At 38.9% G+C, this 16,214-nt stretch overlaps 1 protein-coding gene across 5 annotated transcripts in view; it reads left to right on the plus strand.

The window, feature by feature from the left end:
• LOC101737185 (deubiquitinase DESI2) overlaps positions 1-16,214 on the plus strand; it is a 36,332-nt gene that overhangs the window by 1,719 nt on the left and 18,399 nt on the right. Inside the window, exon 1 of one of the 5 annotated variants that reach the window (XM_021353408.3) lies at positions 8,971-9,105. The exons of 3 other annotated variants lie outside the window; for them this stretch is intronic. Coding sequence is in view for 1 of the 2 variants with exons in the window: in XM_004923061.5 (XP_004923118.1) it covers positions 9,188-9,226 (39 nt within the window). In the remaining variant the exon portion in view is untranslated. Of the gene's footprint in view, positions 1-8,970; positions 9,227-16,214 lie in introns of those variants that run through there. One more of the 5 variants, XM_004923061.5, reaches the window with a different exon arrangement.

A 16,214-nucleotide genomic window follows, 5' to 3' on the forward strand; every position in this document is an offset into this window, starting at 1 on the left:
TGTAGTAATTGTAAAAAAGGTATTAAAACTGTTGGACATTTAAACATCTCCAATAAAACTGCGTAAAAATAAAATTGACCTAGTATTTTCTTCAGTTTTTCCTAGTGTTAGACAAAATTATAGCCCCCAGATTTACTGAATCGCGTTTCCGATCTGGTGGTAGATGCTGCGAAGCACTGCTCTTGCTAAGAATATTGCTAGCAACGTCCTCAGATTAAAGCCTCGTGAACTCTCCTACGCACTTGGTTTTGCTGGCATAACCACCTAGGTTACCCAGTTAGGAAAGAATAAAATAAATTATAACTACTTTTACGGTTTCTGAAAGCTTAACCTAATTCACAGACTAATTATTTTTTATTTAATCAAACAAGTGAGCGATAAATATACATAATTAAAAAATCTGTTTTGAAATACGAAAGTTAGAACCTAATTTGATTTTTTTCTACAGAAAACACACTACAGTGAATAATGACGTCACTTTATTATGCATAAAACTATGCCATTACTCTCTTGGAGGGAAAGTCGATTTATAAAATTTGTATTTTCTCCAAATATAGGTGCGATAATTAAAATTAATTTTACGGTTTCATTTAACAGTCATGGACGACTCGTGACTTCCGTAAAATTTGTTTTAATCACATTTATATTTGTAAAGAAACTAGTGGTATTAGTAGGAATAGTATCGTGACTCTATTTCGTTTCTTCTTAAGGACTGCCGTTTGGCGGGTGGCGGCATATTTGTTGACTGACACGTCTGGACCCTGAAATCGATAAAAAAAAAAAAAAAGTGATCGCATACCGCCATCTTCTTATCAATAGCTAAAAGTACTTATTTAGGTAGTTCTGCCTTATAGTTTTCGTTTTAATTAAATACAAATAGATTATTTATTGTAAGAACAATGATTACAAGAAGCACACATTGTATTTATATTAGACCAGTCCACGTAATTCTTTTGTTTCTGATTGCTTTCACGAGAAACGAACGTAAATGATGTTACGATAATTATGAACGGTATTGTTATAGCTGTAACGTGCAGTCGTAAAACGAAAAATATCGTGTTGATTTTTATTTACGACTACACCACAAAGGTTTTCATTGATTTTGACAGATTGCCGCTCTTTTTACGGCCTCCATATTTATTAATCTGGCAAGACTGTAGGTTTTTTTTGTGTATTAGACGAATGGTTAGTCCCTTACGGCTTAATTGGTGTTACGTGGTTACCAGAGCCCTATTTACGATATAAATACTGCCATATATCTTGAGACATGAGTTTAAGGTCTCAGTTTTTACGGTTTGGCTGTCCCAATTTTCAAATTGTAATGCATTACTGGTTCACGGCAGAAATTAGGCGAGTCGTTTAGTGGGTGGGCCCTAAAATTCCTTGCGCCCGCGGTTTGCTCCCAACACCTTGCAGATCGTCAAGTCCCACATACCGCCTAGGCGCGGGGACCTCGTAGGAGGTTCGGCCCCCGGCCCGAAAAAAAAAGGGGTTGTAGTACCTAAACTTGCGGACTCCCAAAACGTCCTACCAGTTGTTTTTTAAAGAGACCACAATCCGGGCCGCTGTGCTTGTCGATCTTTGATCTCATTTCGACCCGATCACTACGGAACTTCACAGGATCACTCGCCCGGCCAATCTGATGATTTACTGAAAATTTCCTCGAAATCGGTCCGGCCGTTTCGGAGTCTCCGGGGGACGCCCATAAACTAATCGATTTACACATTTTACGATGAAGATTTATACATTTCGATACATAAAATATATTAATATAAAGTTAAATCGATGTTTTATCGTTCAAATAAATCTATCTCCTTTATATAATTAAATCAAAGACAATAATATGATAGCTTTTTTTTTCTAAATGATCATGTTATTGGCAAGTGAATATCACGCGTATTAACAACATACATGCCATTTTCCCACCCTAAGGCATTAGTTCTAATCGGAATTATATTGTATAACGATTCTCCTACATTCTACATGGTGATATGAATAAGCAAGATGGCGATAAACAAAATAACACCCAAGTTTTAAAAAGAAACCAAAGTTCCGAATCTATCTTCCTATCCTTATTAAAATAGTAAGTTAAGCCGCGGCTCTTGACCTTAACCACCACCAACTGTAACCAATTACCATCAGATAGTTCACATGCTAATCTTTTATCAACAAAAAAGAGGAAAAGTACAGTAATCCTCCCTATAACGCGGTAGTTTGGTCCCGCGTTATGGGAGTATTATCTTATAAAAGCTTATATGACCCCATATACTTAACGCGTTATATACAAAATATAATACAAATAACCAATGTTTTTACAATTCGAAAACGAGTAACACAAATTTAATAAATTAATTTATGTTAATTTTATATCAACAAAATTGACACAATGTGCAAAGGTACCCGAAATTAATTGTAAACTGTATACATTTTCACAGCATGTATATACAGACATATAACATGTGAAATCCTCGCGTTATATGGGGTAATATTCGTGTTAAACGAGGGAAATCGCGTAATGACTGAAATCGCGTAATGACTGAAATCGCGTAATACGAAATGCGTTATAAGATTATCGTGTAATAAAAGGGGGATCACTATCTTATACCTTTAAATGAGCAATTCTTGTATATATAATCTGAATCTCGGAAACGGCTCCTACGATTTTCATAAAATTTAGTATACAGGGGATTTCGGGGGCGATAAATCGATCTAGCTACCTACGATTTATTATCAGAAAATGTTGTTTTATTCGTGTTTTCAATAATCAACTCTTCCCGACATCTATTGGCGAAGAATAATACTATTTTTCTTAATTGAGGGCAACTTACCGCTTTAAAGACACAACAAGATGGCGTTATCAAAAAAAAAAAACGATCAAAGCTCGGTCATCATCTGGTATTATTTCCCTACGATCCTATCGTCATCGGATTCCGAAATATTTAAAAAAAATTTGAATTTTTAGTTGATTTTAAAAAATCCACTTGGTACAGTTTATACAGTAGCGAGTCAAGAGAAAGGTGTTGGTAATTAGCGACTCTAATGTCCTTGTAGAAAATTAGTTTCCGATACACCTTGAATTAATTATGACAGAACGTTGCGTACGCACCAATATTAAGGATAAGGACACGAAATTAGTTCTACACGTTTCTATCGATCACACATTAAATATGTATTTTTGAAATCGGATGTGTTTTCCACAATGATGAGTGACGGTACGCGCGATGTTATTAACCATTTTAGTGCTGAGATCAGCTTTGAAATATTTTGCAGAGATTGCTAAATGATTTTTGAAGAAAAAACCTTAGAAAAAAATAAAATCAATGCTAAATTCTCATAAAAATAATTTTAAATGTTTATTTAAGATTGTTATTAACTTACTAGCTTTTGCCCGCGACTTCGTCCGCGTGGAATAGTTCATAAATAATGCTTTATTTTAGGACAAATTTGGTTAGCATAAAAAACGTTATAGTGAGCCAACCTTAACCTAAAGACATATGCTGTCACGGACTTTTTTTTAGATCTTTTAAAGGGGAACAATTCTGTCATACATTATTTTAGCGAAACTTTAATCGTTTCTGCAGCGCACGCAGCGGAAACTCTCAAAACCCCGAATTTAAAACATTATTGGTGCTCTGCTTGCATTAGTCTTAGCGTGATGTTATATAGCCTATAGCCTCCCTCGATAAATGGGCTATCTAACACTGAAATAATTTTTCAAATCGGACCAGTAGTTCCTGAGATTAGCGCGTTCAAACAAACAAACAAACTCTTTAGCTTTATAATATTATAGTATGGATTAAAAACGTTTTAGAGATGCTCGCTAAGACACGTTCGTACAGGTCTATACCTAATACCTATACCTAACATACCTAATATACCTAATACCTATACTCAATCTGCGCAAATAGTCGGCTTACCGACGCTCTACACTTTACACGCATGAATAGGATCCATTTATCGACATCATTCCAAATATATAGCAACCGACACGGGAGGCAATCCTGCATTTACTGCAGTGTTTTCCATATAGGTTGGGTTTTGAAAACGGGTTATAAGTATAGACTTTCTTTAATACGCTTTTATTAGCCTAATTATCTGTATCCATTTATTTATGTAACGGAATCTTTCAACCTAATTTGCATACGGATCACGACCGCTGGTGACAATGGAATAATTTGATTAAATCAGCCTAATATCCACCGGGACAAAAAAAAAACACTCTTAAAACGTATTTTTTTATTAGTTTTTAAACTACATTTTTTCCTACCTATGCTGATAGCCTTGAGAGGCTATTTCAGCTTCTCCTTGACGTGTAGGTGAGCTCACGGGGCTCAAACCGGGAGTGTTGCTAACACTGACCCTAGCTAGAGCAGTGCTTCGTAGAATCTACCACCGGATCGGAAACGCGACCCACTGAGAAGATCCGGCGAGATACTCAGTGGGCTGTATCTATGGGTTAATTCACTCGTCGAGCCCTTCGTCGCAAGCGACGGGTTCGACGAGGACAGTGACCGGTGCTCGAGGTACCTAAAAGCACCGTTAATGGATCGGGGGGATCCGTAATAACGTGCTTAGGGCGACGTCGACTGTTTACCAATCGGTCTACAGAATCGGGTTTGACTACAATATTGTTATGTCGACTAACGCCATCTGTTATCAAATAGCAGAAACTGACATCAAACAGCTAGTATACATAATATGTCCCGTGCGGACTCACAAGACGGACTATCACCGGTGGTCTCCTTTCCATTGCTTTCCCACGGTAATTATAATAGCATTAATGTCAAGGTTAACTGTGTATACATTGGTGACGAAGGAACAGTAGTATCTTATCCGATCTGAAAGTAATTTTTAAACCACGGTTAGTAAGGTATTATTAAAATAACTCGTTTGCATTGGTTTGAACTGATTTGAGTTTTATTTTATTGCTTAGATGAGTGGACGAGCTCACACACAGCCCACCTGGTATTCAGTGGTTACTGGAGCCTACAGACATCTATAACGTAAATGCGCCACCCACCTTGAGAAATGAGTTCTAAGGTCTCAGTATAGTTACAACGGCTGCCCCGCCCTTCAAACCGAAACGCATTACTGCTTCACGGCAGATATAGGCAGGGCGGTGATACCTAACCGCGCGGACTCACAAGAGTTCCTACCACCAGTTTTTAAACCACTATAAGTAAGGTATTCTTTAAATAACTGGTTTAAACTGGTTTATACTTGTGTTCTACTATAGTGATCGATAGGTACATATGCCCTAAAGCCCCCCAGTAAGTTACCTGAAGCGATAGAATGCATACCTATCGTTTTCAATAAATCGTAACATGATCTTTGAACTAGTGTCTGATGTCATACATAAATAATTCACTGGAAACGGGTGCGCTGATATGTTTGCTTCGAATTTTGTATTGTCGCTTCTAAAAATACTATGAATGGCGACCTTTGGAACTATAGAATAGGACGGGAGTCTTCTTTTTTTTGCTGGCTTACCTTTTTGCTAGTAGTTTAGAAGGCTATTTCAGCTACGCCCTAGATGTGCTCACGGGCTCAACCTGACAGCATTAGCTAACACTAGCCCTAGCAAGGGCAGTTCGCTGAAGTCGTCGTAGCCTAAAGGATAAGACGTCCGGTGCATTCGTATCTAGCGATGCAATGGTGTTCGAATCCATTCCGGTGTACCAATTTTTCTAATGAAATACGTAGGTACTTGAAAATTGTTCACGGTTGACTTCCACGGTGAAGGAATAACATCGTGTAATAAAAATCAAACTTATAATTTGCGTTATTACTTGTTGTAGGACCTCTTGTGAGTCCGCACGGGTAGGTACCACCACCCTGCCTATTTCTAAAGCAGTAATGCGTTTCGGTTTGAAGGGTGGGGCAGCCGTTGTAACTATACTGAGACCTTAGAACTCATATCTCAAGGTGGGTGGCGGCATTTACGTTGTAGATGTCTATGGGCTCCAGTTACCGCTGAACTCCAAGTGGGCTGTGAGCTCGTCCATCCATCTAGCAATAAAAAAAATCTACTTGATCTGAATCGCGACCCACTTAGAAAATACAGCGAGAAACTAAATGGGTTGCCAAGCCAGAGGACATTTTCAGACCGCGTTCTTATCTGTTCCCGTGTGACCTGTCGCGTATTATCTAGAAACGTAATCGCGCTGGCTCCTCAATTATTTCTGTGGCTTCCGTTCTTTATCTTGCACCCTCAGACATTCATATATTTTCGTCTCGATCAAATAATTACAATGTACCTATTTTTCTTTTGTCGAAAGTCGTACCCCCGTATCTTTAGTCGTTCACACGAGCTTAACTCGACTCGACTCAACCTCCAACGCGCGTTTTGGTATGCTTAGTCGTAAAAAATTAACTCCACTCAAACGTCCTTGGAAAAAATTCCTCAAACTGATGACGTCATGGTGATGCAATACCACGGGTCTACCTCATTCGAGTAGAGTTGAGGAATAATGTAATGGTCGACTAAAAAAAAACCAAACTCGAGTAAGTTTGGGTGGAATGCTCGAGTGTAATCGGATGAGTTAAGAGTGGAGGAATATTTGACGAAACGTCTAAAGATACGGGCAGTAGACGTAATCAAATGTTCTCTTATATGACTGGTCCATTTTCATATTTTTTCACCTTTTAAACCTTCTCTGGGCTTCCACAAATAATTCAAGATCAAAATTATCCAAATCGGTCCAGCCGTTCTCGAGTTTTAGCGAGAATAACTAACAGCAGTTCATTTTTATATATAGATAGTATAAAATAATGTACTATGACTTTGTAGAACACATTATTATTTACAAAAAGTGTCGCGACAGCATATGTCTGACTATAGTTTTTTATTATATATTATAGTTAGTTATGCAATAAGTGTTCTTTTATTTTAAAAAATAAAACAACGTGAAAAATATCGTTGAAATTTTTGTTAAAGACCCGAGCGGAGCGGGAGCGGGCTGCTAGTATTAAATAATTAAAATAAAACCGTAAATACTATACGAGTCGTTCACTTTAATTGCGTCCCGGTTGATTCGTTAAACGGTCAATTGTCGGGTCACAGCAGCGGTTTCATCTCCGTATAATGGAACACTCGGTAGGTACATTAAAAGCCACGTCCTTACGGATCCATCAGTGTGCTTAGTGCGAGTTTTTTAACGTTCTCGATAGCGTAAAAGTTAGCTTTTTTTTTCCTACCTAAACTGAGAGCCTTGAGAGGCTATATCAGCGTAACCTTAACTAGTAGGTGAGCTCGCCGGACTCAAACCTGACGACGTTGCTAACACTGGCCCTAGCAAGCGTCGTGCTTCCAGAATCTACCACCGGATCGGAAACGCGACCCACTGAAAAGATCCGGCCAGAAACTCAGTGGGCTGTATCTGTGGGTTAACTGACTCGTCAAGCCCTTTGTCGCAAGCGACGGGTTCGACGAGAACGATAACCGGAAAGTTAGCTCGTATTTATTTGTATGGAAAGGGATCGTTTGCCTACGTTTGCCGCTAGGGGCGCTGTTCCAACTGCATACAAAATTGGGCTAACTTTTACGCTATCGAGAACGTTCAAAAACTCGCACTAAGCACACAGATCCAATAACCGTTGCATTAGACGCCTTCAGCTCTAACACTAGGAGCAAGCTTAGGGACCCCGGTAACCGTACTCGTCGAACTCGACAAAGAATTCGACGTGCAACCTAACCTAAACATCAGCCCGCTGAGTTTTTCGCCGGATCTTCTCAGCGGGTCGCGATTCCGATCCGGTGGTAGATTTATTCGCGAAGCAGTTACTCTTGAGTTGTTAGGTCTCCTTTGGAGGCGCTCGGGTAGCTGTTAGCAAATCCCACCTTTCCTGTCTGAGCCCTTGCTCGCCCACCTGTCCTGGTGAAACTGGAAAGGCCTCCGGGCCACCAGTAATCCCTGAATCATAAAAAAACACTGAAAGCACGTTACATAATGTTAAATACTCAATGGGATATCGGATTTGAAGCCGTCGTAGCCTAAAGGATACGACGCCGGAAAAGATTTTTGTTAGGCGGAATCACTCACCTGTATGTTAATGAGTGGAAAGGAAGCTCAGTTTTGTATAGTATAATAATACTATTTAATTTTATATTATAGCCTTGAGACGCTATTTCAGCTTCTCCTTGACGTGTAAGGTGACCTCACAGGCTCAAACCGGGAGTGTTGCCAACACTGGCCCTAGCAAGAGCCGTGTTTCACACAATCTACCACCGGATCGGAAACGCCACCCATTGAGAAGATCCGGCGAGAAACTCAGTGGGCAAAGCGCCTGGATTGCCTACTTTTGCCTTCTTTTGTTTGTTAATGTATTCTTTTTATTGCTTAGTTGGGTAGACGAGCTCTCGACCCACTTGACTTTAAGTGGTTATCAAAGCCCATAGGCATCTACAACGTAAATGCCGCTACCTACCTTGAGATATGAATTCTAAGTTCTCAGTTTTTACAGTACAACGGCTGCCCCACCCTTCAAACCGAAACGCGTCACTAAAATAGATTCATTCTCAGTATCTTTGGATACTTTTTTTTCCTACTTATTCACTGGTAGCCTAAGAGGCTTCCAGTTACGCCCCGATGTGTATGTGACCTTACGGGCTCAACCTTAGAGAGTTTGCTAACACTAGCCCTACCAAAAGCAGTGCTTCGCTGAATCTACCACCGGATCGGAATCGCGACCCACTAAGAAGATCCGGCGTGAAACTCAGTGGGCACGGATTCGTCTTTCCCAGGGTCTACTAGATATTCTGACGCCGCGTAGGGCATGACCTGCGTGGCAGTCAACCTGTTAATAATGCTCAAATTGTGCCTCCAATAGTGATGTGCACTCGGACCAATGTTTGACTCATTAGCGAACCTAATTTATCTCGCATGTGAGCGCGGATTATCGTCATCCCAAGAAGCGTGTTTGCATTTGTAAACCTAGCTTTACTTACGCACATGTCAGTTGATTGTCAACAGTCGGTGTTGAATACGGAAGCGGTGTGGTTGTGTCCCGAGTTTGTGTAACAATTGTTTCTTGTTTTTTCTTTATTGTTCCTATATAACAGCCGGTAGCTTCGAAGGGCTATTGTAGATACGCACGGCTTGGTAGGTGAGTTTACACGGCTCACGAAGCACAACCTGTCTTTGTTACGTGAAAAAGTGTTAACTAGATATGTGTTTTCTTCGTGAATATGAGAAAGAAAATTAATGTAACAATAAAACCGAAAAACGTAAGTTTTCTTCACTTAAAATCCGCCTTAGGTTTTTGGTGGGTGGGTGGCGCATTTACGTTGTAGATGTCTATGGGCTCCAGTAACCACTTAACACCAGGTGGGCTGTGAGGTCGTCCACCCACCGAAGCAATAAAAAAAAATTTTGAACTCGCTGACCCGTTAGATTCTGTTAAATTTTCAATATTTATATTTTTCTAATAACGTCATTTAATTTTGTGCTCATTGTGAACTTTTGAAGATCATAAGTCCTGAATCGGTCTAGACGTTTTCAAGCGATGCGATTATTATCGACAAGCTTTTAATTATTATTTATTAATTACGTACATAGTGCAGCCCTATAAATAGGATTAAATACACCAAAAAAAAAAAAGTTACGCAAGAAATTAAATACGATTTTGCTACTGACCAGTGACTTTCGTGGCTTTAAAGTCGCATATACGTCGCAATGAGGCAGTAAACTGATTTAAAATATATTTAAAAAAACATTATAGACCAAATAATTTTATAACTACCGACAAATCGGTAACGCTGTCTACTATCCTATATAGCGCATAACACGCGACATTTAACTTTGTAATCTGCTTTGTTTGGTATTAGCATCAACAGTTCGATGTTTTTAATTGAACTCCAATTAAGTTTTTCCCATTCAAATAGCTGAAGATTTTTTTTTGTAATGATATTTTTTCATAATTTAAATAAAAACTTTAAATAGCTCTCCTGTAAAATTGTAAAAATGTCGTTTAAACCAAAATAGCCTTTCACCCCTCGATATATCTATATTCCAAACATTTTTGTATTTTACTGGTGGTAGGACCTCTTGTGAGTCCACACGGATAGGTACCACCACCCCGCCTATTCCTGCCGTGAAGCAGTAATGCGTTTCGGTTTGAAGGGCGGGGTAGCCGTTGTAACTACACTTGAGACCTTAGAACTTGTATCGCAAGGTGAGTGGCGCATTTACGTTGTAGATGTCTATGGGCTCCAGTAACCACTTAACATTGGGTGGGCTGTGAGCTCGTCCACTCATCTAAGCAATAAAAAAAAAATATTAATTCAGTACATTTAATTTATGTAGTTTGTTACAACTTAGTATCGTTACATCTGTCCTTCAGTAAATGTATTCATTTGCATGTACAAGGAACTTACTTTTGTTTCCTTCTTCTGCGTTTAAGTCGGGTTTTGCTTAATTTTAAAAGTTGTCTAAGAGCTAGTCTAACGTTATCTTGTAAACTGGTTTTTCGGTAAGCAGCGGGTTCGCTGTTCCCCCTGGTGTGGCTGATGTCCTTGAGCGACGGTAACCACTCACCATCAGATGTGCCCATTAGGTGTGCTTTTTTTTTCCTACCTAAGCTATAAGGCTATTTCGGCGTAACCGTAACTAGTAGGTGAGCTCACGGGGCTCAAACCTGACGACGTTGCTAACACGAACGCCAGCAAGAGCCGTGCTTCGCAGAATCTACCACGGGATCGGAAACGCGACTCACTGAAAAGATCTGGCGAAAAACTCAGTGGGCTGTGTCTGTGGGTTAATTTACTCGTCGAACCCTTCTTTTATTGCCCTTGTAGGCAGACGAGCACACGGCCCACCTGATGGTGAGTGGTTACCGTCGCCCATGGACTTCAGCAATGCCAGGGGCAGAGCCAAGCCGCTGCCCTTCGTCGCAAGCGACGGGCTCGACGAGAACGAAGACCAGCGGTGTCCTTCTCGTCCAATAAGGCAGCAATAAAAAAGCCAGACTTAAATTTCTTTCGTTGACAACTAAAACTTCCAATTCACGTTTCAAGTTATATCTCTCTATTAACCAAAGGCTCCCGGTAACCGCCCAACACCAGTATGCTTAGTGCGAGTTTTTTAACGTTCTCGATAGCGTAAAAGTTAACTCACATGTGTATGGAGTTGGAACGTTTGCCTACGTTTCCCGCTAGGGGCGCTGTTCTAACTGCATACAAAATTGAGTTAACTTTTACGCTATTGAGAACGTTACAAAACTCGCACTGAGCACATAGATAGTCCGAGATCGTTCGCTAATTTAAGCTACCTAGAAAAACAGCGAAATAATAATAATAAAAAACAAAATAGAAAATTATATCACGCAGCTCCTAAACTATACTGACTGATTGCGTCACGTTATTTCTAATGTTCCACTAACTAACTATACACGAACACTTCAAAGGTATTCATAATTAGGTATTCAGAATAAATGAATGTGGCCTTTTTTTTTCATAACAACACTCCAAACGTTTTGTCACCTCATTTGTTTTATCCATTGTCGTAATCTGCGTCGAGCCGAATGCGAACATCGTGTTATCTGTATATCAGCAATTCAGTGGGTGGTTTTCAATTTTGCGTCCCAAAAAAGTAACGATTTCATGAAATTAAACTTTCTCTAATTTTCCATGTTTTTTTTTTTATTTAGGCATGTTCAGAATAATAAATGCTTCATCACAATCAAGTCAATTTGCACTCATTTATTGATAATATTATACAATACAGCCGTACTCGCCCGCTTCGCTGGGCATTTAAAATTAACATTGTTATTTATTTTCATTAGGTATTATTAGGGAGTCCAACACTCATATAAATATTAGCCTATCCATTAAGTACCTACATGTATTTTCTACATGGATTCCAAGTTTGAAGTCAATCGGGTGCATGGCTTAGTAGTTATAACGGAACATCCGTAAAAACCACTGTAGATTTATATATTAGTTTACTAGCTGACCCGGCAGACTTCGTAGTGCCTCAATCGATAAATAAAAGACCTAAACTTTTGTATAAAATAAACTTAAAACAAACAAAAGGATTCCGTCTGACGGGGGACACATCAAAGGAAAAACAAAATTGTTATTTTCATTTAATTTCGAGAAATTTCTTATTTATCTACCCTTTTCAATCTTCTCTGGACTTCTACAAATAATTCAAGACCAAAATTAGCCAAATCGGTCCAGCCCTTCTCGAGTTTAGCGAGACTAACGAACAGCAATTCATTTTTATATATATAGAAGATATTCTTTTATATTTTTCATTTTACGCATTTGATAACGCCAACACGGATGACAATTTAAATAGGAACTTTTTTTTAAAAGCTTATAAATCGTACTTATTTTGTTTTTAATAATGTTCTAATATCCAGTTAGTTTTCCTTTATTATTGTATTATATACTGACTAAATAAAATTGCCGAATATCAACACGCATTACTGGAAAAATAGCAAACAAGTTAGAAATTGAATTTCGAACCAGTTATACGAATGAGAGATTTGGGGTAGTTTTTAATGTACAACTCCTAATGTAACAGTGCTTACGAATATATAGTTATAGGACTACATGCCTGTTGTCATGACAACAAATTTGCTGTACTTATAATTACGGTAACATTAAGGTTATGAGAATTAAATCAAATGACTCGCTTATAGCCCCAAATTTGAAAACAACCCCAGTGTCCTTATTTATTCAGATACGAAATATTTATTATAAAATACATAATAAGTATAACATAGATAATATTTGCAAACACACGCATCTAAGTGTTCGAAATTAAAATATATTGTTATCATTCATAAGAAATTGTGAGTTGGTAGACGTTGTATGTCTATGTATGTGTGTGTGTTTTATTATGTATTTATATAATATTTTATTATTATTTTTCTCTTTTTCGAAAGGTATGCTATTATTACTGGTGGTAGGACCTCTTGTGAGTCCGCACGGGTAGGTACCACCACCCTGCCTATTTCTGCCGTGAAGCAGTAATGCGTTTCGGTTTTAAGGGTGGGGCAGCCGTTGTGACTGTACTGAGGAGACCTTAGAACTTATATTTCAAGGTGGGTGGCGCATTTACGTTATAGATGTGTATGGGCTCCAGTAACCACTTAACAACAGGTGGGCTCTGAGCTCGTCCACCCATCAAAGCAATAAAAAATAAAAATCTTTGATGCCACAACAAAAAACCACCCACCAATTTTCTATAGTACCAATTCGAAACTTTTCAGACTAATTTGAAGCCTTTAATGAATTTATCGCAAATATTAAAGCAAAACAAGTTGTACTCGCAGAGAACAAAGGAACGTTGAGCTGTGAATCGCTTTTGAAATCCGAAATGCCACGTTCCCGACGAAGTTTCATCACGGCCGTGGATTGTTCTGGAACATTACCCGAGGACAAACAGGGTCGGAATAGGAAGCTTGCACGAAAACATGTTACACGCTTTTACTTCTTTTTGAATGAGGTACTAGAACGTGGCAGCGCTCACATTATCCTTGTACCTGTCTGTTATAGCGTTTCCAACCTTTGCCATGTTCGAACCCAGTGTACCGCTTTTTTTTCCTTACCTATGCTGATAGCGTTGAGAGGCTATATCAGCTTCTCCTTGACGTCTAGGTGAGCTCACGGGGCTCAAACCGGGTCTGTTGCTAACACTGACCCTAGCAAGAGCCGTGCTTCGCAGAATCTACCACCGGTGGGTACCGCACTCGCTATCGTCCACTACTCGGACCCCCGCCATCGGACGCGGACCTATCCGGATCCGGCTTGCACGATTTTAAAAGCGGCCCCAGTACTGGTGACCATACTGCATAAACCATTTAATACAGTTTTAAACCTAATACTCACAAGCGACTTAACGTTAAGCCGAAGCGCTACCGCGAAAGGCTTAAATGTCATTGACATTTTACACCGATAACGAAGATTCCATCGACTTGAAAGCTATTCTTTGCGTTTGTATGAAAATGAAATTGCTTACCGTGAACATTTTCTTTAGAGATGTCGTTCACATTTACGCTACCATACAAAGTATACGGCTCTCAATGCGGTTACTTAAGTCGTCAATAACAATCGAACCATTGCCAAAAATCTGTCAAGAGTATAAGGCTCCCCGCGCACTAAGCAGCCTGGCTGCGGCAACCGAAATAATAAATAAATAAATATTTACTAACAATCACGCCACGTTAACTGGTCCCGGTATAAGTTTGTAAAGAACTTGTATTACAGGTACCAGATAACGGAAATAAATGTAAGATTTTTTATTATACACATACGTATATTTAATATACATCCATAACCCTGGAAAATACATTTTATATTTACCATACAAATATCTTCCCTTGGCGGGATTCGAACCCGCGACCTCCTTGTGTAGTGACCGTCACTTACCACTACACCAGACGGCCGTTAAAATATAAAATAATATTTGAGCAGCCCGTTATAAAAGCCAATCGAGGCCCACTTATGATCGTTTCGTCGAGCGATTTGGAATTTATCTCGTAAAAAACGCAAAGCAAAGAAAAGACACTGGATTCATCCTCTTTGTTTAGAACGGCACCCAAAAGGCTTACTCTGTAATTATTTTAAAGATTTTCATACAAACCCAGACCGGTTTTTTTAAATACAAGAGATTGTACAAGCATACTGTGTCATATCACTAACACTAGATGATGACCGTTTTTTTTTGATAACGCCATCTTGTTGTGTCTTTAAAGCGGTTAGTTGCCTTCAATTAAGAAAAATAGTATTATTATTCGCCAATAGATGTCGGGAAGGGTTGATTATTGAAAACACGAATAAAACAACATTTTCTGAAAATAAATCGTAGCTAGATTGATTTATCGCCCCCGAAATCCCCTGTATTATACTAAATTTTATGAAAATCGTTGGAGCCGTTTCCGAGATTCAGATTATATAGGTATACAAGAATTGCTCATTTAAAGGTATAAGATTAAGCAAAACGAACACGCATTGGCTGCTACAGCAAGTGCGCGGGGACTGACAGCAGCCACATACATTCGCCAACACTCGCTCTGGCTGCCGTGCGACAGGCGCGTTGTATTGACTGCCGCAACCAAGAGTTCCGGGCTGCTTATGTGCACGGACTTCCATACAACGCCATATATTCGTCTGGCTGCGGCAACCAGGCTGCCTAGTGCGCGGGGAGTCTTATACTTCACTACATAATCGATATATACAAAAGAGAATGTATGTATGTACATATGTTTACATGTAGTTGATCCGAAATATAGTGATGCATACTGTTGAGTTTATGGGCTCAGTACAAGGACAGTACTTCGCTGAATCTACCACCGGATCGAAAACGCCACCCACTGAGAATTTCCGTCGAGAAACTCAGTGGGCTGTGCCTACGGATTAGTTCGCTCGTCGAACTCAACGAAGATGGTGATAGATGTTAAAATAAATGCCTACATAAGATAAGATAAGTTCAAACAATTCTTCAAAACACACAAGCTGAGTAACAGTAATTTCAGATAACACGTTTTATTTTTGGATTTTCGATTAAAAGCTACAATTTGGTGTCATTCGAATCTTATCATTTATCAATGAATTGTCGTAATCATAACGTTTTAATTACATCGTTATCTTAATCACGGATATAGCTTTCAATGTCAATACGTAAATGTTAGTGCCATGTTCTACAAGAAAGACTATTATATTGTTTTCTTGTGCGTTGCGATAAGAGTTCAATTGACAGGATATTGCGATGACTGGCTTCATACTTGTTAGGCATTTAGAATATACTAGAGGTCCCGCAGTAGTCGAAATTCGACTATAATTAATTGGAATTTTAAGTTTGTACACTATTAAGATTTTATTTTCAACGCCAAGACTACACTATAGAAAAATATTAATAAAGACAAACAATATTTAATGTATTTTGGGGTAGGCAGCGGCTTGGCTCTGCCCCTGGCATTGCTGAAGTCCATGGGCGACGGTAACCACTCACCATCAGATGGGCCGTATGCTCGTCTGCCTACAAGGGTAATAAAAAAAATATTCTCAATTTGACCATAGACGTCAAGAACAAAAGTTTGACAATAAATAAATATCTAAAATAAATAAATAATAATAATTACGTGTGTGTCAAATACGTAATGGTAGTGTGTGTAATGTTTTTTTTATTGATTTAATGTATCTTTTATGCATTATTTAAAAAAAATATTAGCATTGTGCACTTCTTCTCTATATTCTCTATAAGTGT

The sequence above is a fragment of the Bombyx mori genome, chromosome 24, assembly GCF_030269925.1.
Source record: "Bombyx mori chromosome 24, ASM3026992v2".
NCBI lineage: Eukaryota > Metazoa > Arthropoda > Insecta > Lepidoptera > Bombycidae > Bombyx > Bombyx mori.